The sequence below is a fragment of the Mastigoproctus giganteus genome, chromosome 6 (assembly GCF_048544385.1).
Source record: "Mastigoproctus giganteus isolate SK-2022 chromosome 6, ASM4854438v1, whole genome shotgun sequence".
Lineage (NCBI taxonomy): Eukaryota > Metazoa > Arthropoda > Arachnida > Uropygi > Thelyphonidae > Mastigoproctus > Mastigoproctus giganteus.
The window spans coordinates 234,759,332-234,778,075 of record NC_143580.1 but is presented as its reverse complement, the minus strand read 5'-3'; the positions used below and the strand labels follow the sequence as shown (position 1 = coordinate 234,778,075).

At 35.6% G+C, this 18,744-nt stretch overlaps 1 protein-coding gene across 3 annotated transcripts in view; it reads right to left on the bottom strand.

Moving 5' to 3' along the window:
* The window catches only part of pcx (pecanex), a 743,348-nt gene that overhangs the window by 406,221 nt on the left and 318,383 nt on the right, over positions 1-18,744 (bottom strand). For all 3 annotated transcript variants that reach the window (XR_016547122.1, XM_090376780.1, XM_090376781.1), the window contains 3 exons: positions 17,080-17,112; positions 14,304-14,478; positions 325-435 (listed from right to left, as the gene is read on the bottom strand). Coding sequence is in view for 2 of the 3 variants with exons in the window: in XM_090376780.1 (XP_090232906.1) it covers positions 325-435; positions 14,304-14,478; positions 17,080-17,112 (319 nt within the window). In the remaining variant the exon portion in view is untranslated. The remainder of the gene's footprint in view (positions 1-324; positions 436-14,303; positions 14,479-17,079; positions 17,113-18,744) is intronic.

Genomic DNA, 18,744 nt, shown 5'->3' with positions numbered 1-18,744 from the left:
GTTTCCTATTTTTTTTTTTCATATATTGTATTGGAATACTTACTGATTTTTCTTCTACCCCCTCCTACTTTATATGGGACTTAATCTACCTGCCATTTTGACAAACACTGTATTTTCAGGAATGTACCCCATGGTTGGCAAGGGAATATATATTAATACTAATTTAAAAAATAGTGCATGTCGACATTTTGACAATTATGATAAAAAATATTTTAATTCAAAATAAAAAAATTCTAGATTTTTTCAATAGGTAAAAAGGAAAAATAAAAAGAGGAGGATATTTCACTATTCCTTATAAAGCACTGTTCAATTTTCTGTACTTACCTGATCCACCAAACAAATGAATATCAACTTGTTCTAACAAATACATAAGGAATGTGTTCACTTGGGGAAGAAGGCCAAGGCTGAAGATTAGAGGAAAGAACAGCACAAAGACTGAAAGATTCAATAAATGAACAATGAGATTATATTTTTAGATATCTCCTTATAAAGAAACTCATTTTCATTAGTATATCAAGCAAACCACAGATATTCAGGCAAAATACAACAAATGCTTATTTTTGTATGTTTAAGGAAATTTTTCTTTTGTCTTAAAGTGCCTTTTTCTCCATTTTCCAGTGACATCTGGAAGCAGTAATAGAAATGGGAAATTTATACATAAATATAAGATGAATAAATATATATATTTCTATAAATACACCTCATTCTTTTCTGATTAAACTGACATATGTTATCATTTGACGAAAAACTAAATATCTGTCATGTTTTGCTTGATTGATGAATTCAGTTACAGAATATAGTACAATGGATAAAAGGATGGTTAAGTGGGAGAAGACAGAGGGTGGTAATCAATGGGTGCTGCTCTTTGGGGATTAATATTATTAGTGGAGTCCCACAGGGTTCGGTGTTGGATCCACTGTTTTGTATATTTATCAATGATATTGATGAAGGTATATCAGGTAATGTCGAAGTTTGCAGATGATACAAAGGTTGGCAGGGTTATTAATGACAGTAATGGCAGTGTGCTACTCCAACAGGATCTAGATAATTTGGGCAGATGGGTTAAGAAGTGGCAACTGAAATTTAACCTTGACAAATGCAAAGTACTACATATGGGTAGAAGTAACCCCAGAGAAACGTACCAACTGTGTGGTGCTACACTTAAGGTGGTAGAAAATGAAAAAGACCTGGGAGTAATTGTGCAGTCAGATATGAAGTTTTCTGAGCAATGCAGACAGGCTGCCAGGCAGGTCATGAGGTTTTGTCAATGATATATAGGAATTTTGCTAGCAGGGAAAAAGGAGGTGATTGTCCCTCTGTATAAGGCAATGGTCAGGCCACACCTTGAGTACTGCGTACAGGACTGGAGGCCTCATTTTAGGAAGGATGTAGATTTGCTTGAGCGTGCAGAGAAGGGCAACAAGATTGGTGAGGGGAATGAAGGGATCCTCTAACCAAGAGAGGCTTAAGTTCAGTGAATTGCAGTGGCTGGAGACTAGGCACCTGCGTGGTGATCTGATTGAGGTATATAAGGCCATGAATGGGTTGAGCACGCTGAATTCTGATGGGATCCTTCCACTTGTTCAGATTACGAACCTAAAGGGGCATAAATTCAAATTAAGAAAGGACAGATGTAGAATAGATGTGCGGAAATTTGCCTTTAGCCAGCGGGTGGTTAATTGCTGGAACAAACTTCCATCTGTCATTGTGGAAGATGATAGGTTGAATAAATTTAAGGAGGAACTGGACAGGCATTTGGAGGGAATGGTGTGATTTTTTTTTTTTTTTTTTTTGGCTGATGCTGCATAAGCTCATACACTTGCTTTCTTGCATCACATGCCACTACTACTACCACCACCTCCACCCAAAAAGAGTCTGGACATCAATGTTTTCATAATCCATCAGACTTCACTGGACAAACAAGTGGCTCAGTTTAGTATATAAGGAAGACTATGACAAACATAAGTTAGCTGTTCTCATTATGGCATGTACAACTGAGCAAACTGATTTTGAAAGGGCTGTTACTGTCAGATCTCCCATTGCTGGGTTTGCAATTTGTGCAATTGGATAACAGATATTCAGGTTCCATTGTTCAATAGAACTGTGAAGGTACCACCACTGTTTTCAGCAGCACATCAGGAAGAGCATGGATATTCACTCCACATGACCAGAGGGTACTCAAAAGGGTAGTATGACAATCTTGTCAAACATCTCAGCAAAACAAGAGTTTAATAAAACAATAAATGTTGAAGTCTGTACAAACACACTCTGTACAGAGCTCCAGCCTTTGTTTTTGAAGGAGAGTGGTAATGTATAAGCCAAACATCAATTACAATCAGCAGGCTTGCCTTGAATGGGGCAAAAGATGCAGTAGTAGTAGTAGCATGTGATGCAAGAAAGCAAATGTATGAGCTTATGCAGCATCAGCCAAAAAAAAAAAAAAATCACACCATTCCCTCCAAATGCCTGTCCAGTTCCTCCTTAAATTTATTCAAGCTATCAACTTCCACAACGACAGATGGAAGTTTGTTCCAGCAATTAACCACCCGCTGGCTAAAGGCAAATTTCCGCACATCTATTCTACATCTGTCTTTTCTTAATTTGAATTTATGCCCCCTTAGGTTCGTAATCTGAACAAGTGGAAGGATCCCATCAGAATTCAGCGTGCTCAATCCATTCAAGGCCTTATACACCTCAATCAGATCACCGTGCAGGTGCCTACTCTTCAGCCACTGCAATTTGCAGAACTTAAGCCTCTGGTGGTAAGAGGATCCCTTCATTCCCATCACCAATCTTGTTGCCTTTCTCTGTACACGCTCAAGTAAATCTACATCCTTCCTAAAATGAGGTCTCCAGACCTGTACGCAGTACTAAAGGCGTGGCCTGACCATTGCCTTATACAGAGGGATAATCACTTCCTTTTCCCTGCTAGCAAAATTCCTATATATCATTGACAAAACCCCATGACCTACCCTGGCAGCCTGTCTGCATTGCTCAGAGAACTTCATATCTGACTGCACAATTACTCCCAGGTCTTTTTCATTTTCTACCACCTTAAGTGTAGTACCACACAGTTGGTACGTTTCTCTGGGGTTATTTCTACCCATATGCAGTACTTTGCATTTGTCAAGGTTAAACTTCAGTTGCCACTTCTTAGCCCATCTGCCCAAATTATCTAGATCCTGTTGCAGTAGCAGACTGCCATTACTGTCATTAACAACCCTGCCAACCTTTGTATCATCTGCAAACGTCGACATTAAGCCTGATATACCTTCATCAATATCATTGATAAATATACAAAACAACAGTGGACCTAACACCGAACCCTGTGGGACTCCACTAATAACATTAGTCCAAGAAGAGCAGCACCCATTGATTACCACTCTCTGTCTTCTCGCACTTAACCATCCTTTTATCCATTGTAGCAACTTACCCTTAATACCATTCTGCTCCAATTTGTACAATAGTCTTCCATGCACAACAGTGTCAAAAGCTTTCCTGAAATCCAAATATATGATATCAAAATTGTTTTTTTGCATCCAGTTCCTTTGTAACCACATCATAATATCCTATCAAATTTGTCAGCCAAGACTTTCCCTTAACAAACCCATGCTGTGTCTGAATTATTGCTGCAGTCTTGTCTAGATGATCCTGCAATGCATCTTTAACCAGCGACTCCATTATTTTACCCGGAACAGAAGTTAAACTAACTGGTCTGTAATTACTCGTGTCACCCTTCGATCCCCCTTTGTGAACTGGGGATACATTTGCACATCTCCAGTCCGTGGGAACCTCCCCCGAGTCCAAGGATGCTCTCATTAGTATGGCTAAGGGTTTGCTTAGTTGCCTTGCCGCCTCCTTTAATATAACTGGATAGATCCCATCCACCCCAGGTGCTTTTCTTACGTTTAACTTCAACAATTCTCTTCCACTTTGCTCTCAGTTATGACAAGATCATTAAGCACCCTGCTACAATTTGATAACCTTCTGCCATTTTCAAACCTTAATAATTCCTCACGTGTGAATGTAGATGAAAATTACTCATTCAGTTTGTATGCTATCTGAGCAGGATCATCAACAGTCGAACCATCGATGTCAAGTGGACCAATCAGATTCATCCCCTTCCTTTTAGAGTTTATATAAGTAAAGAAATCCTTGCTGTTTTTCTTAGCATCTTTTGCCAAGGATTTCTCGTAATCTGCCTTCGCCTGCCGAACCTCCTTGGTGACCTGATTACAGATTAACTTATATCTGCCATAGGCTTCTGAGTCGCTTGATAATTTATATGCATCCAATGTATATAAATTATCTATTATAAATTAGACCACAGAGAAATGGGAATCAGCTCTATGGATTCTGCAATTCTCTTTATCAGTCCAAATACAAAGACAAAGCTATTGTAAAAAGCTAAATAGGTATAGGTGTGGAGAATGTCAACACTGCTATAGCACAATGCATTCTGGCAGTTCAGAAGAGGTGGGATTATAGTGTGAAGCTGTTTCCCATATCTAATACTGCAAGATTGTGGGAAATTATGAATGCTAAATGTTCATCTTAATATTTTGAACAATTCCATTCTTCCACAATGTGGCAGTTCCTTCGTACAGAATCAAGTTCATTTTAACAAGATAATTAGTATTAGCCATAGAGTGCAAAGAAGCTTGAGGCTTTTGCTGTTCCAAGCAAAAAAATCAAAAATAAAATGATGTTCTATTCCATATCACCAGTACTGTTTTAGAACAGCTCATGGATAAAAACTCAAATGGCCAGTTTAGAATACTGTTTGAACTCTTTGGAACACCTATGGGATGATGTGGAATGCTGGGTAAGGGACAGATCAACTGGTTACTGTTCTGCAGGAAGAACAGAGACCTATACTCACTGCCATCTATCATTTATTGGTGGAAAGCCTATCCAGGAGGATAAAGTATGACAAAAGTGGCCAAAGAAGGACCAACATACAACACTATCATTGATGTGAAATGTCATGTGTCCAGCTAATTTTTGGAAGGTAGTGTAGTTAAATAATTATTGTAAACAATGAATGTGGGATATTAGCATTAGTAGAGGCTTATGATGCAAGAAAGCAAAAAAGCATCAGCCAAAAAAAAAAAATTAAAAAACACTTTCCATTTCACCCATCCATTCACTCCAAATGTATGTCTAGTTCTGCCTTGAACTTATTTAAGCTGCTGACCTCCACTACAACAGATGGAACTTTGTTCCAACTATCAACCACCCACTGGCTAAAGGCAAATTTCCACACAATATATTCTGCAATTGTATTTCCTCAATTTGAATTTATGTCCCCTCAAGTGAGTAATCTGAGCAAGAAGAATCCCATCAGCATTCAGCTTGCTCAATCCACTCAAGGCCTTATACACCTCAATTAGATCACCTTGCAGGTGTCTAGTCTCCAGTAGCTTCAATTTACAGAACTTAAGCCCTTTTTTGGTAACACCAAAACTTTGTTTCACTCACCAATCTCGTTGCCCTTCTCTGTACTCGTTCTAGCAGCTCTACATCTTTTCTAAAATGAGGCCTCCAAATGTGTATACAGTACTCAAAGTGTGGCTTGACCATTGCCTTATAAAAGGGGAAAATCACCCCCTTATCCCTGCCAGCAAAATTCCTGTATATCAATGACAAGACACCATGAGTTACTCTTGTAGCCTTTTTGCACTGCTCAGAAAACTTCATATCTGACTGCACAATTACCCCAGATCCTTTCATTCTCCAGTAAGCTGAGTGTAACTGCCCAGTTGATACATTACACTGGGGTTACTGTACACCCATATGCATCTGAAGTTTAACATTTGTCAATGTTAAACTTCAGTTGCCACCTCTCAGCCCATCTTCTCAACTTTTGCAGATCCTGTTGCAGTAGCATACTATCATTACTGTCATTAATAACCCTGCCAACCTTCATATCATCTGCAAAGTTAGACATTAATCCTGATTTATGTTCATCAATATCATTGATAAATAACAACAACAGGCATAACACCTAACCCGGGGTACTCCACTAATAACATTAATCCATAGAGAGCAGCATCCACTGATAACCACTCTGTCTTCTCCCACTTGACCATTCTTTTATCCATTGTAGCAACTTGCCCTTAATGCCATACTGCTCGCAGTTGTACAGTAGTCTTCCATGTACCACAGCATCAAAAGCTTTCCTAAAATCCAAGTATATGATATCAAAATTATTCTTTGCATCCAGTTCCTTTGTGACCACATAGTATCCAATCAAATATGTCAGATAAGACTCCCCTTTAACAAACCCATGCTGTGTCTGAACTATAACTGGAGTCTTGTCTAGATGATCCTGCCGCATCCTTAACCAGTGACTCCGTTATTTTCCCTGCAAGAGAAGTTAGACTGACAGGTCTGTAATTACCTGTGTCACCCTTTGACCCCCCCCCCCCCTTGTGAATTGGGGATACAGTTATACATCTCCAGTCCATAGGGACCTCCCCTAAGTCCAAGGAAACTTTCATAACTATGGTTAAGGGATTGCTTAGTTCCTTTGCCATCTCCTTTAATATAAGTGGATAGATCCCATCCACCCTAGGTGCCTTTATGTTCAATTTCAACAATTTCTCCTCCACTTTGCTCTCAGTTATTACAAAATCATTTAGCTCCCTGCCAGAGTTTGATAAGCTTCTTGCCTACAATTCCCTACAGACTTCCTCATGTGTGAATGTAGATGCAAAATACTCATTCACTTGTTAGCTACCACGGCAGGTTCATCAACAATTGAACTGTCGATGTCAAGGGGACCAAACTGATTCATCCCCTTCCTTCTAGAGTTTACATAAGTAAAGAAGTCTTTACTGTATTTCTATGCATTGTTTGGCAAAGATTTCTCATAATCTGCTTTTGCTTGCCTAATGTCCTTTTTGACTTGATTACAGGCTGGCTATCTTATAGGTACCATAGGCATCTGTGTCTCCTGATAATTTATATGCTGCCTTTCCTTTTTTTTTTTTTTTTCCTGCCACATGTCTCATTAGGCCATCTGACATCCATTTAGGCCTTGAACAATATTTCTTAGTTGGTATGAAAAGAGAGTAGCTTCCAAGATTAATTCCTTGAATGCTTCCCATTTAGAATTTGTTGTTGGTAACATCATTGGTTGGTCTCACTATAGAATTTAAAAACTCTAAGACCACTGTAGTCACCTTTACAAAAGCAAAAACCCTTCCCCTCACCCCTAACGGTAGTTACATCTTTAAGTATATCCCACATCAGTACACTGTGATCACTGCTCATAGTGGATCCTTTATCTGCAGATTCTTAATGCATGAAGAATCACTGCTGATGATCAGATCAAGAGTATTACTCCCTCTGACAAATCCATCTGTGTCTTTATATTTCCGGCTTACTTAATACTAGAGTCAATAAACATTCTCCATGTTTGCTGTCATTAGTACTGAAAATAAAGTAGATAAATTTTGCATTTCTAAGGTTTGTTCTGCACAGGTGATGCAAATGAGAAATGTCAGTGAGGCTGATCAGCAAGTTAATTACTTAATCTAATTAGCACCTTTTACTTCAATAGTGGTTTATTGTCTGTTTTTGGGAAAAAAATGCTAAAAGTAATTTCTTTAAAGAGCAGACTGAAAAATTAAGTTAAAAAGTTAAATTAGTTAATTAAGTAAAGATTGAACAGTTAAATTTAAAAGCATTATCTCTAACAATGGCATAATGTTGTTCTGTATAGTGTGTGAAAAAATCAGTGGATTTAAAAACATAAGCCCACTTGTTATGCACTTTCCACATTCCAGCAAACAATCTCAATTTCCATTTGATTAATGTCAAGCTTTGTTGATGTGGCATTCCTTTGCAGAATTTGGCAAAACACTTCTTTGAAAAGTTATTTTGGAAAAGTACACAAAGGAATACGTTTCAAATGACTGTATATATCAAGGAAAAGTTATCAGATCCCTGTTAGGTTCATCTTTTGCATGTAACTAGTGATGATTTTCCTTTCCAGTACCTAAAAAATATCAAGGGTTTAGTCATTACTAAAACAGATTTATTATATATGATGGGAGGTTGAAAAGTTTATAGCTTCTCATAGACAGAATGCTGGCAAGTTGTGAAATCCCATTTGTTCTTCCCATAGTCCCCCATTGGTCAACACACTTTTCTAGCACAATCTACTAGTTTTTGTAATCCACTCAAACAAAATTCAGGTTTTGACTCAATCCAGTTGTTACTGCATCCATCACAGCATTGTCACTGTCAAAATTCTGTTCTCACCCAGTAGAGCCAAAACTGGTGAGTAGGGTAGATGCTGTAATAGCTTGAACTCATTGTCACACAGTGTTCCCTGCATCACCAATATTGTGTGCACCAGTGCATTGTCTTGATGCCAGAGGGCTCCTCTGGCCAATTTGCCATACTCCTGAGCTTCAATTCATTGTGGAAATGTCTCAGTAGGTTAGAATAAAGCTTAGCATTGATGGTGGGCACCTTGTTCCAGAAAATCACACCTTCTGCATTCCAGAAGAGAGATTCCATGACTTTCCCAGCCAACTTCTGCACTTTAAACATTTGGTGGGGGAGAGGGGGAAGGAGAGATGTTTCCACTGTTTCGATTGTTTCAGGGTCAAAGTGGTGCACCCATGTTTTGTCCACAGTGACATACCGACCCCAAAACTGAGCTTCATTAGTTAGCTTCAAAATGCTGCACAATCTCAAAACAACATCTCATTCCTTTCCCACTTCTGATCTGTATTCAGTGCTTTAGGGTCCCACATTAAAGAAACCTTCTTCATTCCTAAAACATTCACCACAAAATTGTGAACTAGAGATGATGAACGTTGCCACAATATTCTTCACTGTTATTCTGAGTCTTTGAATGATCAGGTCAGAATGGCATACACATTTCCAGGTGTAAACTTGGTAACAAGGCAGTGTTGAAGATGCACCACTGCGGGGTGCATCTTCAACACTGCCTTGTTCTCACTAAAATTCTACAACCCAGTTTTTGACCATTTTTTTTAGCATATGAAGGACAAGATTCCCCCAGTGCTTGCTGCATGTCTTCATGAATTTTTATCTCAGCAACATTCCCTTTAAATGAAGGCAATCAATAACTGCAAGGTGCTTGATTCTCTCAACAGTCTTTATCTTCACTCACCTCGCACACTTCAGTGCCCTCTATATAAAGGAGAATAACACAATTACAAACCTGAAATTTTCTGTGAATATACAAGAAGAGTCAGAGTACAGACTGACAATATTAGCTTTCAGAAAAGCCTTTGCAATCTATATTGGGCTAAAAACTTTTCAACCTCTCCCACCTTTAAATATGTACATATATAATATGTACATATTTAAAGTTGGCAAAAGCAAAAATACCATAAATAATCAGACTATATTTTAATACACCTACTAATTATACAGAAGACACTCCTACTCTTAACAAACAAAAAAATCATATTCATTAAACGAAAAAATATATTAATAATAAATGAACATTAAATGATATCTCAACATTTAATTGAGATAAATAAATAAAAGTATTAATTCTTTAATTAATTAATAACATAAGGATTCATAACGTGCACTGGCTTTTGAAGTAATTTTTTTATACATATTCTGAAATGGAATATTATCGATTAGTTAGTTTCATTGAATGAAACTAAAAGCAATAAAATATCAAAATTATTTGGAATTTAAATGAAATTTGGTGTAAAAGTTTAATGTAGATAACCTTCTTGAAAAAGGAAGAAGTAATAAAGAAAACACCTTAAAATTTGATAAAAGAGAAACCAGTTATTGCATTAATTAGCCCCTTCAACAGTATTGAATAAATCTACATTTTTAAGTGAAAGTTAGGGTGAATATATATGCAGATCTACATATATGAATCTACATCTCTGAAGGTTGTTGAAACAGTTTTCTGATAAGTTACAAATTGTTATTTAATGTTTCTACGATGCTGCCACTGCCAATCTGTGTTTTCAACTGATTGTATACCCAGTACAATACAGATCTCAGCACAAAAATAGCTATGAAAATCTAAGAAATACATTGCCCCATGTTAGTGTGTTAGTTGTCTGATGGCACCAGGGGGTTCCCCCCATTTTCGCGTTGTATTCTTTGCGAGTGACACAGAACTCTGTGGAGGCCAGAGATTTAAAAAGTGTGTGGAGAGTGGTCTGTTGTGTAGCATTATGTTCTGTTGTTGTTGTTATTAGGTTTTTAAGAGCATTAGCAACTAAGGCCATATTGCAAAAAAGGAGAAGGAATATCCTTCTTTTTTGTCCATCACTTTTACAAATATTTTTTTTTTATCAAACTTAGTTTAATGTGCAATGGAGGTAAATAGATTTTTAACTTATCCATCAAAAAAGGATGTGCTACATTTTACTCGCCTGGTGTAGTTTGCGAAATATGGCCATTTTTTTTTAACTCTGAGTTCAAAGATTTTAAACAATAGAGTTCATAGGCTTTCCTCACAAGTTGTAACAGTGGCACTTCCGCTGTGATTTTAATACCACTTCACAAATGTAGTATAAGCTATCGGGCTTATCTTAGTAAAGATGCAACAAATTTCATGTAGGTTGAGGTACATGCACATAAGAACACAATTAAGAAATCGTAGATTTTTATTTCTAATTTAAACACAGTTCATGATTTACACTAATGCACACAACACTTGTTCATTCACCACCCACTCTTTTTGAAATATGGAAATGCTTGCTTGGTGTGGAACCCACTCTTATATATACTAGTTTCTAAGAGGCTCACAATGTTTCTTGAGAACTCTGTTGAAAGTTCTAGAACATTCCAAAAACATCCTGACCTTGCTTCAGCACGTAAAAATAATTTTAATGGTTCTGGAACATTCTCAAATGCTGTAGAAAGCTCCCAGATTCTCTAGAAATCTCACAAATGTTCTAGAAAAAAAAAAAAAAAAAATATATGGAAAACATAATTAAACCAATTACAGGTCTTGGTTTTCACTCATTAACTTTTGATCACATATCTGAGTTTTTGAATATATTTCCTATGAGAATCTATTAAAATTATTTCAGGGAGGAAACTGATGCTGACCAGTGTTATTTATCAAATAATATCCTGTAGGGATTGGGAAGTCATAATTCCACTGCAAAAGGCAATTGTAAGACTGCATTTAGAATAATATGTTGAGGTATGATAATCTCATAAAAAAAAAAAAAAAAAAAGAGACTGGTTTTCTTGAAAGGTTTCAAAGAAGGGCAACTTGCACTGTGATATTAGCAAGCAGCATCAGCAAAAAAAAAAAAAAAAAAAACAACTCTCCCATTTCACCCCCCACATTCGTTCCAAATTGCCAGTCCAGCCCAGCCTTAAATTTATTTAAGCTATTAGCTTCCACAACAAAAGATGGAAGCCTGTTCCACCAATCAACTACCCGCTGGCTAAAGGCAAATTTACACACATCTATTCTACAACTATCTTTCCTCAATTTGAGGAAAGGGGACCATATGAGGAGAGATTTCAATTATGTGGGCTACAGAACTTGACAACCAGGCACCCAAGAGGGGACCTGACTGAGGTTTATAGAGGCTCGGAAAGGGGCTAATAAAATGAATGAAGGCAGAATTTTCACTGTAATAGAGAATTTCCAGAACTAGGGGCCATAAATTAACATTACAGCAAAAGTGGCTGAGGCTAGACTGCAGTAAGTTTTCTTTTAGTCTGCAAGTCGTTCATTACTGGAACAAGTTGCCTTCAGAGATAGTTGAGGCTGACAGTTTTAAGAAATTTAAAAGTCAACCAGATAATTACATTTGTGAGGAAGAAAGTGCATAATTTGTATTTTCTTATGTTTTTTTTTTTTTGGTGGTGCAGCGAAAGTCTGTAGCTTCCTTGCACTTTATGGATAACATTAATTCTTCTAATACTAATATAACAATATCTGTATTAATGAAGTTATGAAGCTTCTGAGACCAAAGCCTCTTTATAATGAAGCCTATCCCAGAGATCTTTTTTTGTTTGTCAAAAACAAGAATAAATAAATAACAATTAAAATATTGACAAAGTGGTTAAAAAAAATATGAACATAAATTAAACCAAACCCTTCCAAACATATTATTTAGGATATTTTGTTTATATTTTCCATAAGCCAATCACCATATGGATTCAGTAATCTCTCTCTCTCTCTCTCTCTCTCTCTCTCTCTCTCGTGAGAACTTGTTCAATGAATTATTTTTGCTTGCTTGTCCACTGGAGGAAAGAAATGTAAATATATTTCTCCAGTGGAGCAGTGCATTTTATTTGGAGTATTGCAATACTAAGGCACTTGTTGTGAAGCTGCCTCTACAATATGAGATCAGTGCGTGCACTAAATAGCAACTCAGTCTTCTCAACTTTTTGTAAGAAAAACAGGCTTTGGCCACTAATAATTGGGGTAGGAACTCCAAATAACAAAGAGTTGAGGATTAAACTAAAAACAGTGGTTGAGGAAAGGGATTTTGTGAACAATGATATTGGCCAACATGGAATTTTCTTTGAAGTGTAGACAAACAGAGGGCTTGTTGTGTCTTATTGGTGACTTATAAAAAATTTGCATGTAGAGAATTCAAACACTGTTGCCAAATATGAAGGCCACGCACGCACGCACACACAAAAGAGTGAGAGAGAGAGACATTATGCTCTTCTTTCAAGGTTCCCAAAGACAGGCCACCCATCTGGTGAGTTTAACAAAACAATGCCCACCTCATGTGAAAAAATATTTGAATATATGGGTTAGAGAATTTAGTAGCTACTAGAGTAGATCTAACTGAAGTCTGTAAGGCTCTGAGAGTGGGTAGTATAATGAACGGAGGTGAAATTTTTGCTGTTATATGTGATTACAGAACTAGGGAGCCATAAATTAAACTTACAGGGGAAAGAGGTTTAGACAGAACTGCAAGAAGTTTTCATTCAGTCAACAAGTTAATTACTGCAATAAGTTACCTCCACAGGTGGTTGAGGCCGACAGCCTAAGAAAATTCATAAGTCGGTTGGATTGGTATCAACATAAAGAGTGAGATACATTTCTACATTTTTTATTTTCAGGTCTAAATATATGCCTTAACTAGAAAACATTCCATTAAGTGTAACTTCAAACTCACAGAGCTAACTTTTCCTCATTTATCCCTTTTATTTATGTTCTCTGGAACAATCATCCTTCACATGTATTTACCAAAAATTTACAATCTATAGAAATTCAAGTGGTAATATCAACAAGTAACTTTTGTCTGTTTAACTTTTAATCTGTTCATGGTACTAAGTACCAAAGTTTCTAATACCTTTAGTGTTTAGGGTTTTCATAAATAATAATAATAATAAAAAAAGTGTATATTAGTTTTCTTCCCCTACAAGCAATAAAGAAATTTAACAAGTAATAGTGCACATTTCTTGCAATTTTGTTATAACTAAAATCTATTATTCTATTATCTAATAGACATTATTCTATTATCTATTAGCAATTTTCCTACTTCTCATATAACATGTTTAATACAGTGTGTATATGGCGCCTCCGTAGCCAGGTGGGAAGGAGCAGCAGTGCGTAGCACACGCTTCTTGATTAGACCGGAAACGCGCTTCTTGATTAGACCGGGGTTCGAGCCCGTCACCACCAAATACAGAGGATGCGGAAAGGTCAGGGAATGACCACTGCATATCCCGGAGCAATATGGCCTTAGTTGCTAATGCTCGTAAATAACAAACAAACAACAACAATATGTGTGTGTGTGTGTGTGTGTGTGTGTGTGTGTGTGTGTGTGTGTGTGTGTGTGTATATATATATATATATATATATATGTGTGTGCGATGTGTTGTAACAAGTTAATAAATAAGTTATTAGTATTTTATCATCAGTAACTCACTAAATTCATATAATTGTAAAAAAAGTTTTAAAATGTATTAGTACTTGAAGGCAACCACTTAAAAAACACTAGAAAATAAAGTAAAACAAGGAATAGAACCTTATAAGAGCTGCATTTCAGTATTCGTTAATACAATTCATATCGCTATAAATCACTTATTCACATTTTAAAAAGTAATCAGATCTGATATTGAGACCATACCAGAGGGTGAAATGGAAAACTTTACATAATGGAACATTCATTAATAAACTATCTTATTTTTAAAAAAGAAATTACGTATATAACATCACTGATAAGTGTTCCAGTGTGATCAAGTCTATTCCAAGCCCTGACCCACACCTAACACAAACAACAAAATAAACAAACAAAACAGGTGCATAATCAATATCCTTAAACAGGTTAACTGCATCTCATCAAGATACTTACTTATAACAATATCTCTAGTTTTTGCAAATAATTCTCTGCTTATGAAGGCAATACCATATAGTTTTATAGAAGGAAACTGTAACTGGACATCAAGTATAGCTTGCAGTGCAAGTAATAACATACAACACAAGACGAAATATACAGGACGGCTGTACAGGATTACCCGATTATAACCCTAACCAACAATAAAAAAAAAAGAAAAATTAGCATCACAAAAATAAAAAAGCAAGAAGTTACTTCAGTTTATGAAAACAAATATAATGGAGATTGAATAATTTGAAGCTAGATGATCATTAAAATTATATCTAAACAATCAATTATTACTATTTTTTTTTTACTAAGCACATGGAATCTATATATAACAAAAAAAATGTGCTTAAATTCCAAATCTATTTGATGTCAAAACTACAAAGCAAATTTCACACATAATCACTATTAGAATAGAACCAGTAATGTCATCTTGACCTTAACAAGTGGAGGACAGCATCCTACCACAAAATTACCAACAATTATATAAACAAAGCAGTGTTTATCTTTTGTTGTAAACTCAATATACGAGGAGGTATCAAAAAGTTCGTACCCTGACCTAGAAAAACATCAGTACAAAGATGCTGTTTCTAATATAAGTTGTCTACATATTCAATAACTAACATGAGAAATTTCATTCCCTTAGGTGATCGTACACCGGAGGTGGAGCCCAGAATCTGAGGAAGGACACTACAGTTGACAAAGTGGAGAATCGAATAAGTGATGAAGTTCCTGCATTTGCAGGGCAAGAAAGATCAGGAAATTGATGAAGAAATAAAAGCTATGTATGGGCAGAATTGTCCATCCTATCCTATGATACTGTAAAAAAGTGGAAATGGGAGTTCCAGTGCGGTCATATAAATGTCTTTGGCGAGCAAAGAGAAGGAAGGCTACCAACATCCACAGACAGTGAGATGGTTGCAAAAGTTCAGCAGCTGGTGCTGAGTGACAGACGTGTAACAATTAATTTCATCACAAATGCAGTAGGAATTAGTTATGGGTCTGCCAAAAGCATTTTACATGACCTGCACATGTCTAAGGTCTCTGCATGATGGGTTCCAAGATTGCTGATGCCTTTGCAGAAGCAACATCAAATGCATGTTCTCGGCAACTGTTGGATTTGTGTAATGCGTATGTTGAGAACTTTTTTGATCGGCTGGTGACAAATGACGAATGTACCAGTATCATCCTGAGACTAAAGACATGTCAAAGCAGTGGAAGCACACCTCCCAAAAAGGCAATGACCACTCGATCTGTGAAGAAGGTGATGTTGTCCATGTTTTGGGGTTATCCTGACAGATTACCTACCTTGTGGTTCCACACTTACCGGAGAATACTATAGAAATCTTTTTAAAAAGTTACGTGATGCTTTGAAGGTGAAAAGGCATGGAATGTTACCCAAAGGTGTTCACTGTATTCTCCATCCAGATACAGGAGCAGAAGAGGAAAAATTGCATCTAAGGAAAAATTGAAAATGAAAACTCTAGCAAATTTTATATTTTCAATAACATTTTTGCCACAACAGAACTAAAAAAGATTGAAATGCCAGGTTTTAATGTAGTAAAGTTGAAATTTATCTAAATTGTTAATTCATAGTTGTACTAAATTTCTAAAGTCATCCATGTATAAAGTTTACTGCAAGCTCATCCAAGCATGGTAACATGTAGGTATAAATGATCATCACACATGCAGGTATAAATGACTAATGGAAATACAACTCACTGTATGGGAAATGCTATAGAAAGAAATTTTTAAAGAAATAATAATAACTTTCATTAAAACTTCTTTCTGTAGCATTTCCCATATGGTGAACTGTATTTCTATTAGTCATTTATACTTGCAAGTTACCATGATGATCAGTTTACAAATCAGACATGAATGCACATTTTTTTATGCATAATCATATTTCATAATTCCTCTATTTTAGATTAAACATTTTATTGTGATTGACTGGTTGAACATTTTTGTACTACATAAATGGGATGACAAGATAAGCAGCTACGATTCTTCCAACTCACAGATAAGTAGAACTGCAATGAAAGTTTTGGGGAAACACCATTTAATGAGTGGTTTAAATCTATTTTTAAATTTAATAATACAGTAATATATTTTTCATTCAATTTTTGAAGACTGGTGTTCACTACTGATTGGTAACCACTGGACTAGCTCATTCTAATCTGAATGTATGTCATATCCTTATGCAATAAAGTGAGAGAAACATTGAAAAAAGTTGTTTATGTAGTGATGGCTATAGATAGACTTTGCATTACATAAATGAATGTGGATTTTTTCTGAACGTTTTCTGAATAAAAGACCTGGTCTCCATATGATTAAACAAGAAAGTTGCAAATATAATTGAGTAATATTTTTACTCAATTGTTATTGTCCCATGTAATATGTCTAATAAGGATTAAAAATTTCATACCTCTTGATTACTTCAAGAATGTCAAAAGGCAGTACACAGAGTTTACTTCTGTAGGAAGGAAAAATTTAAAATAGTAAACAACAAAAAGTTGCTATGCTATTTACTGATGCTTATTTCAGCTAAAAAAAAAATTTTCTCAAGTATCATGAAGTCTTCTTCAAAAATGCTGCCACTTAGCCTAGAATAGCAGATCCACCTGTTCTGACAGTGAAACTGGCAGCAGTAATTTTCAATAGATAAAGCTAAGAGAGGAAATGTTCCATTAACAGTGCTCATAGCAGGAAAGAAATTACCAAAATACAAGCAATACGCAACCTTACTTACATGAGTTGGAGAAGCTGCATCTGGTTGAACACTCTATAAAAAAAAAAAAAATAATAATAATAATAATAATACATCTGTTGACATGCACAAAGAGAATTTTATCATGAAATCATATAAATTAAAGTAAAAAGTACAGTAAACCCCCGCTATTCGCGGTATCTGTATTCATGGTCGCTGATTTAATATAAAATGAAACCTAAAAAAAAATGTGAATTTTAAAGCGCCGTGAATATTTTCCGCTATAAAAAAACATGGGCATGGCTAAAATTATCTTTCCCAGTCAAAACAGCGCTCAGTGGGTGGGGAGAGGGGTGCAAAATCGCTAGCGTGGATGTTTCTCGCTAATCCTTGTTCAGTATGTGTTATGCGCTTGTCATGGAAAGTTTCATCGTTTGCTTTTAATTTATATGCTTATAAATTGAATAAATTTATCAATTTATAAATTGATATGCTTACAAAATTGATAAATCTACCATTTTACAGTGTAAAACAGACTTTTTCGAGTATGTTAACGGAAGAAAGTGACTTTATTGTGGACAAGTTCTTTCTAACCTGTACAAAAATATGGCTACGAATAACAAAAGAAATGTGAAAATATCAAAGAAGGTGATGACATTAGCAAATAAAATTGAGTTATTAGACAAAATTTCTAATGGTGAAAGTGTCTCCTCAGTGGCAAAACATTATAAAATCAATGAGTCAACGATACAATCAATCAAGAAATCGGAAGAAAAAATCTGCCGTAGTGTCCGTGAAAACGCGCTAATTGCTTCAAAAATTTGCTTTGTAACTCGTGAAGTTAAATTAGAAAAAATGGAAAAGGCTTTAAATCTGTGATTAGAAAACCGAACTCAAAATAAAATTCTGTTAAGTTCACTCATCATCTGTGAAAAGGCAAAACTCCTTTATGAACACTTTAGCCAAACTTGTGATAGTACTGGCGGGATAAGTGTTTTAGCTAGCAAAGGCGCTGGTTTGAAAGATTTGTTTGAAATTTCTAATAAATATTACATTTAATATTAAATTGTTTCTTATTTTCATTTCGATGCCTTATGCTTGCATTTCACTATGTACTGTCTATGTACATATTATACATACATAGAGAAAATTTTAGACTAGTTTTTCTTATATATTTCGTACTTTGGAACGGAACTCCTTTATTACTATGGGAGCCATAACTCAGAATTCGCGTTTTCGGTATTCGCGGCATTTCTCAGGAATGTAACCCCGCAAATAACGGGGGTTTACTGTATTATTATAATTTGGCTGTAATTTATAATAATATACAAATATAATAATATTATATATTAATTATATAATTATAATAATAAATATTTATAATGATATATGGCATATAATTTTCTTTCCCTTTAATTTAATTTTTCTGTCTTGGAGACAAAATGTTTTGGAGACAAAATAGATATGGGCTCATGCTCATTTTAGAAAAGACATCATCATTATCCATAAGTCATTCTAAAATTATTAATATCATTTTCTATTGAATACATCACTAAAACAGAGAAGTTCATGATTCAATTAAAAGTTCAAAGGCACCACCACGACAGGCAGTGTTTATGACACATCCTCATAAAAAGAACTATGTTATGACAGCTATTGTAAATTTCAAGTGGTTAAACACACAAAAACAAAAAACTAAAATTTTCA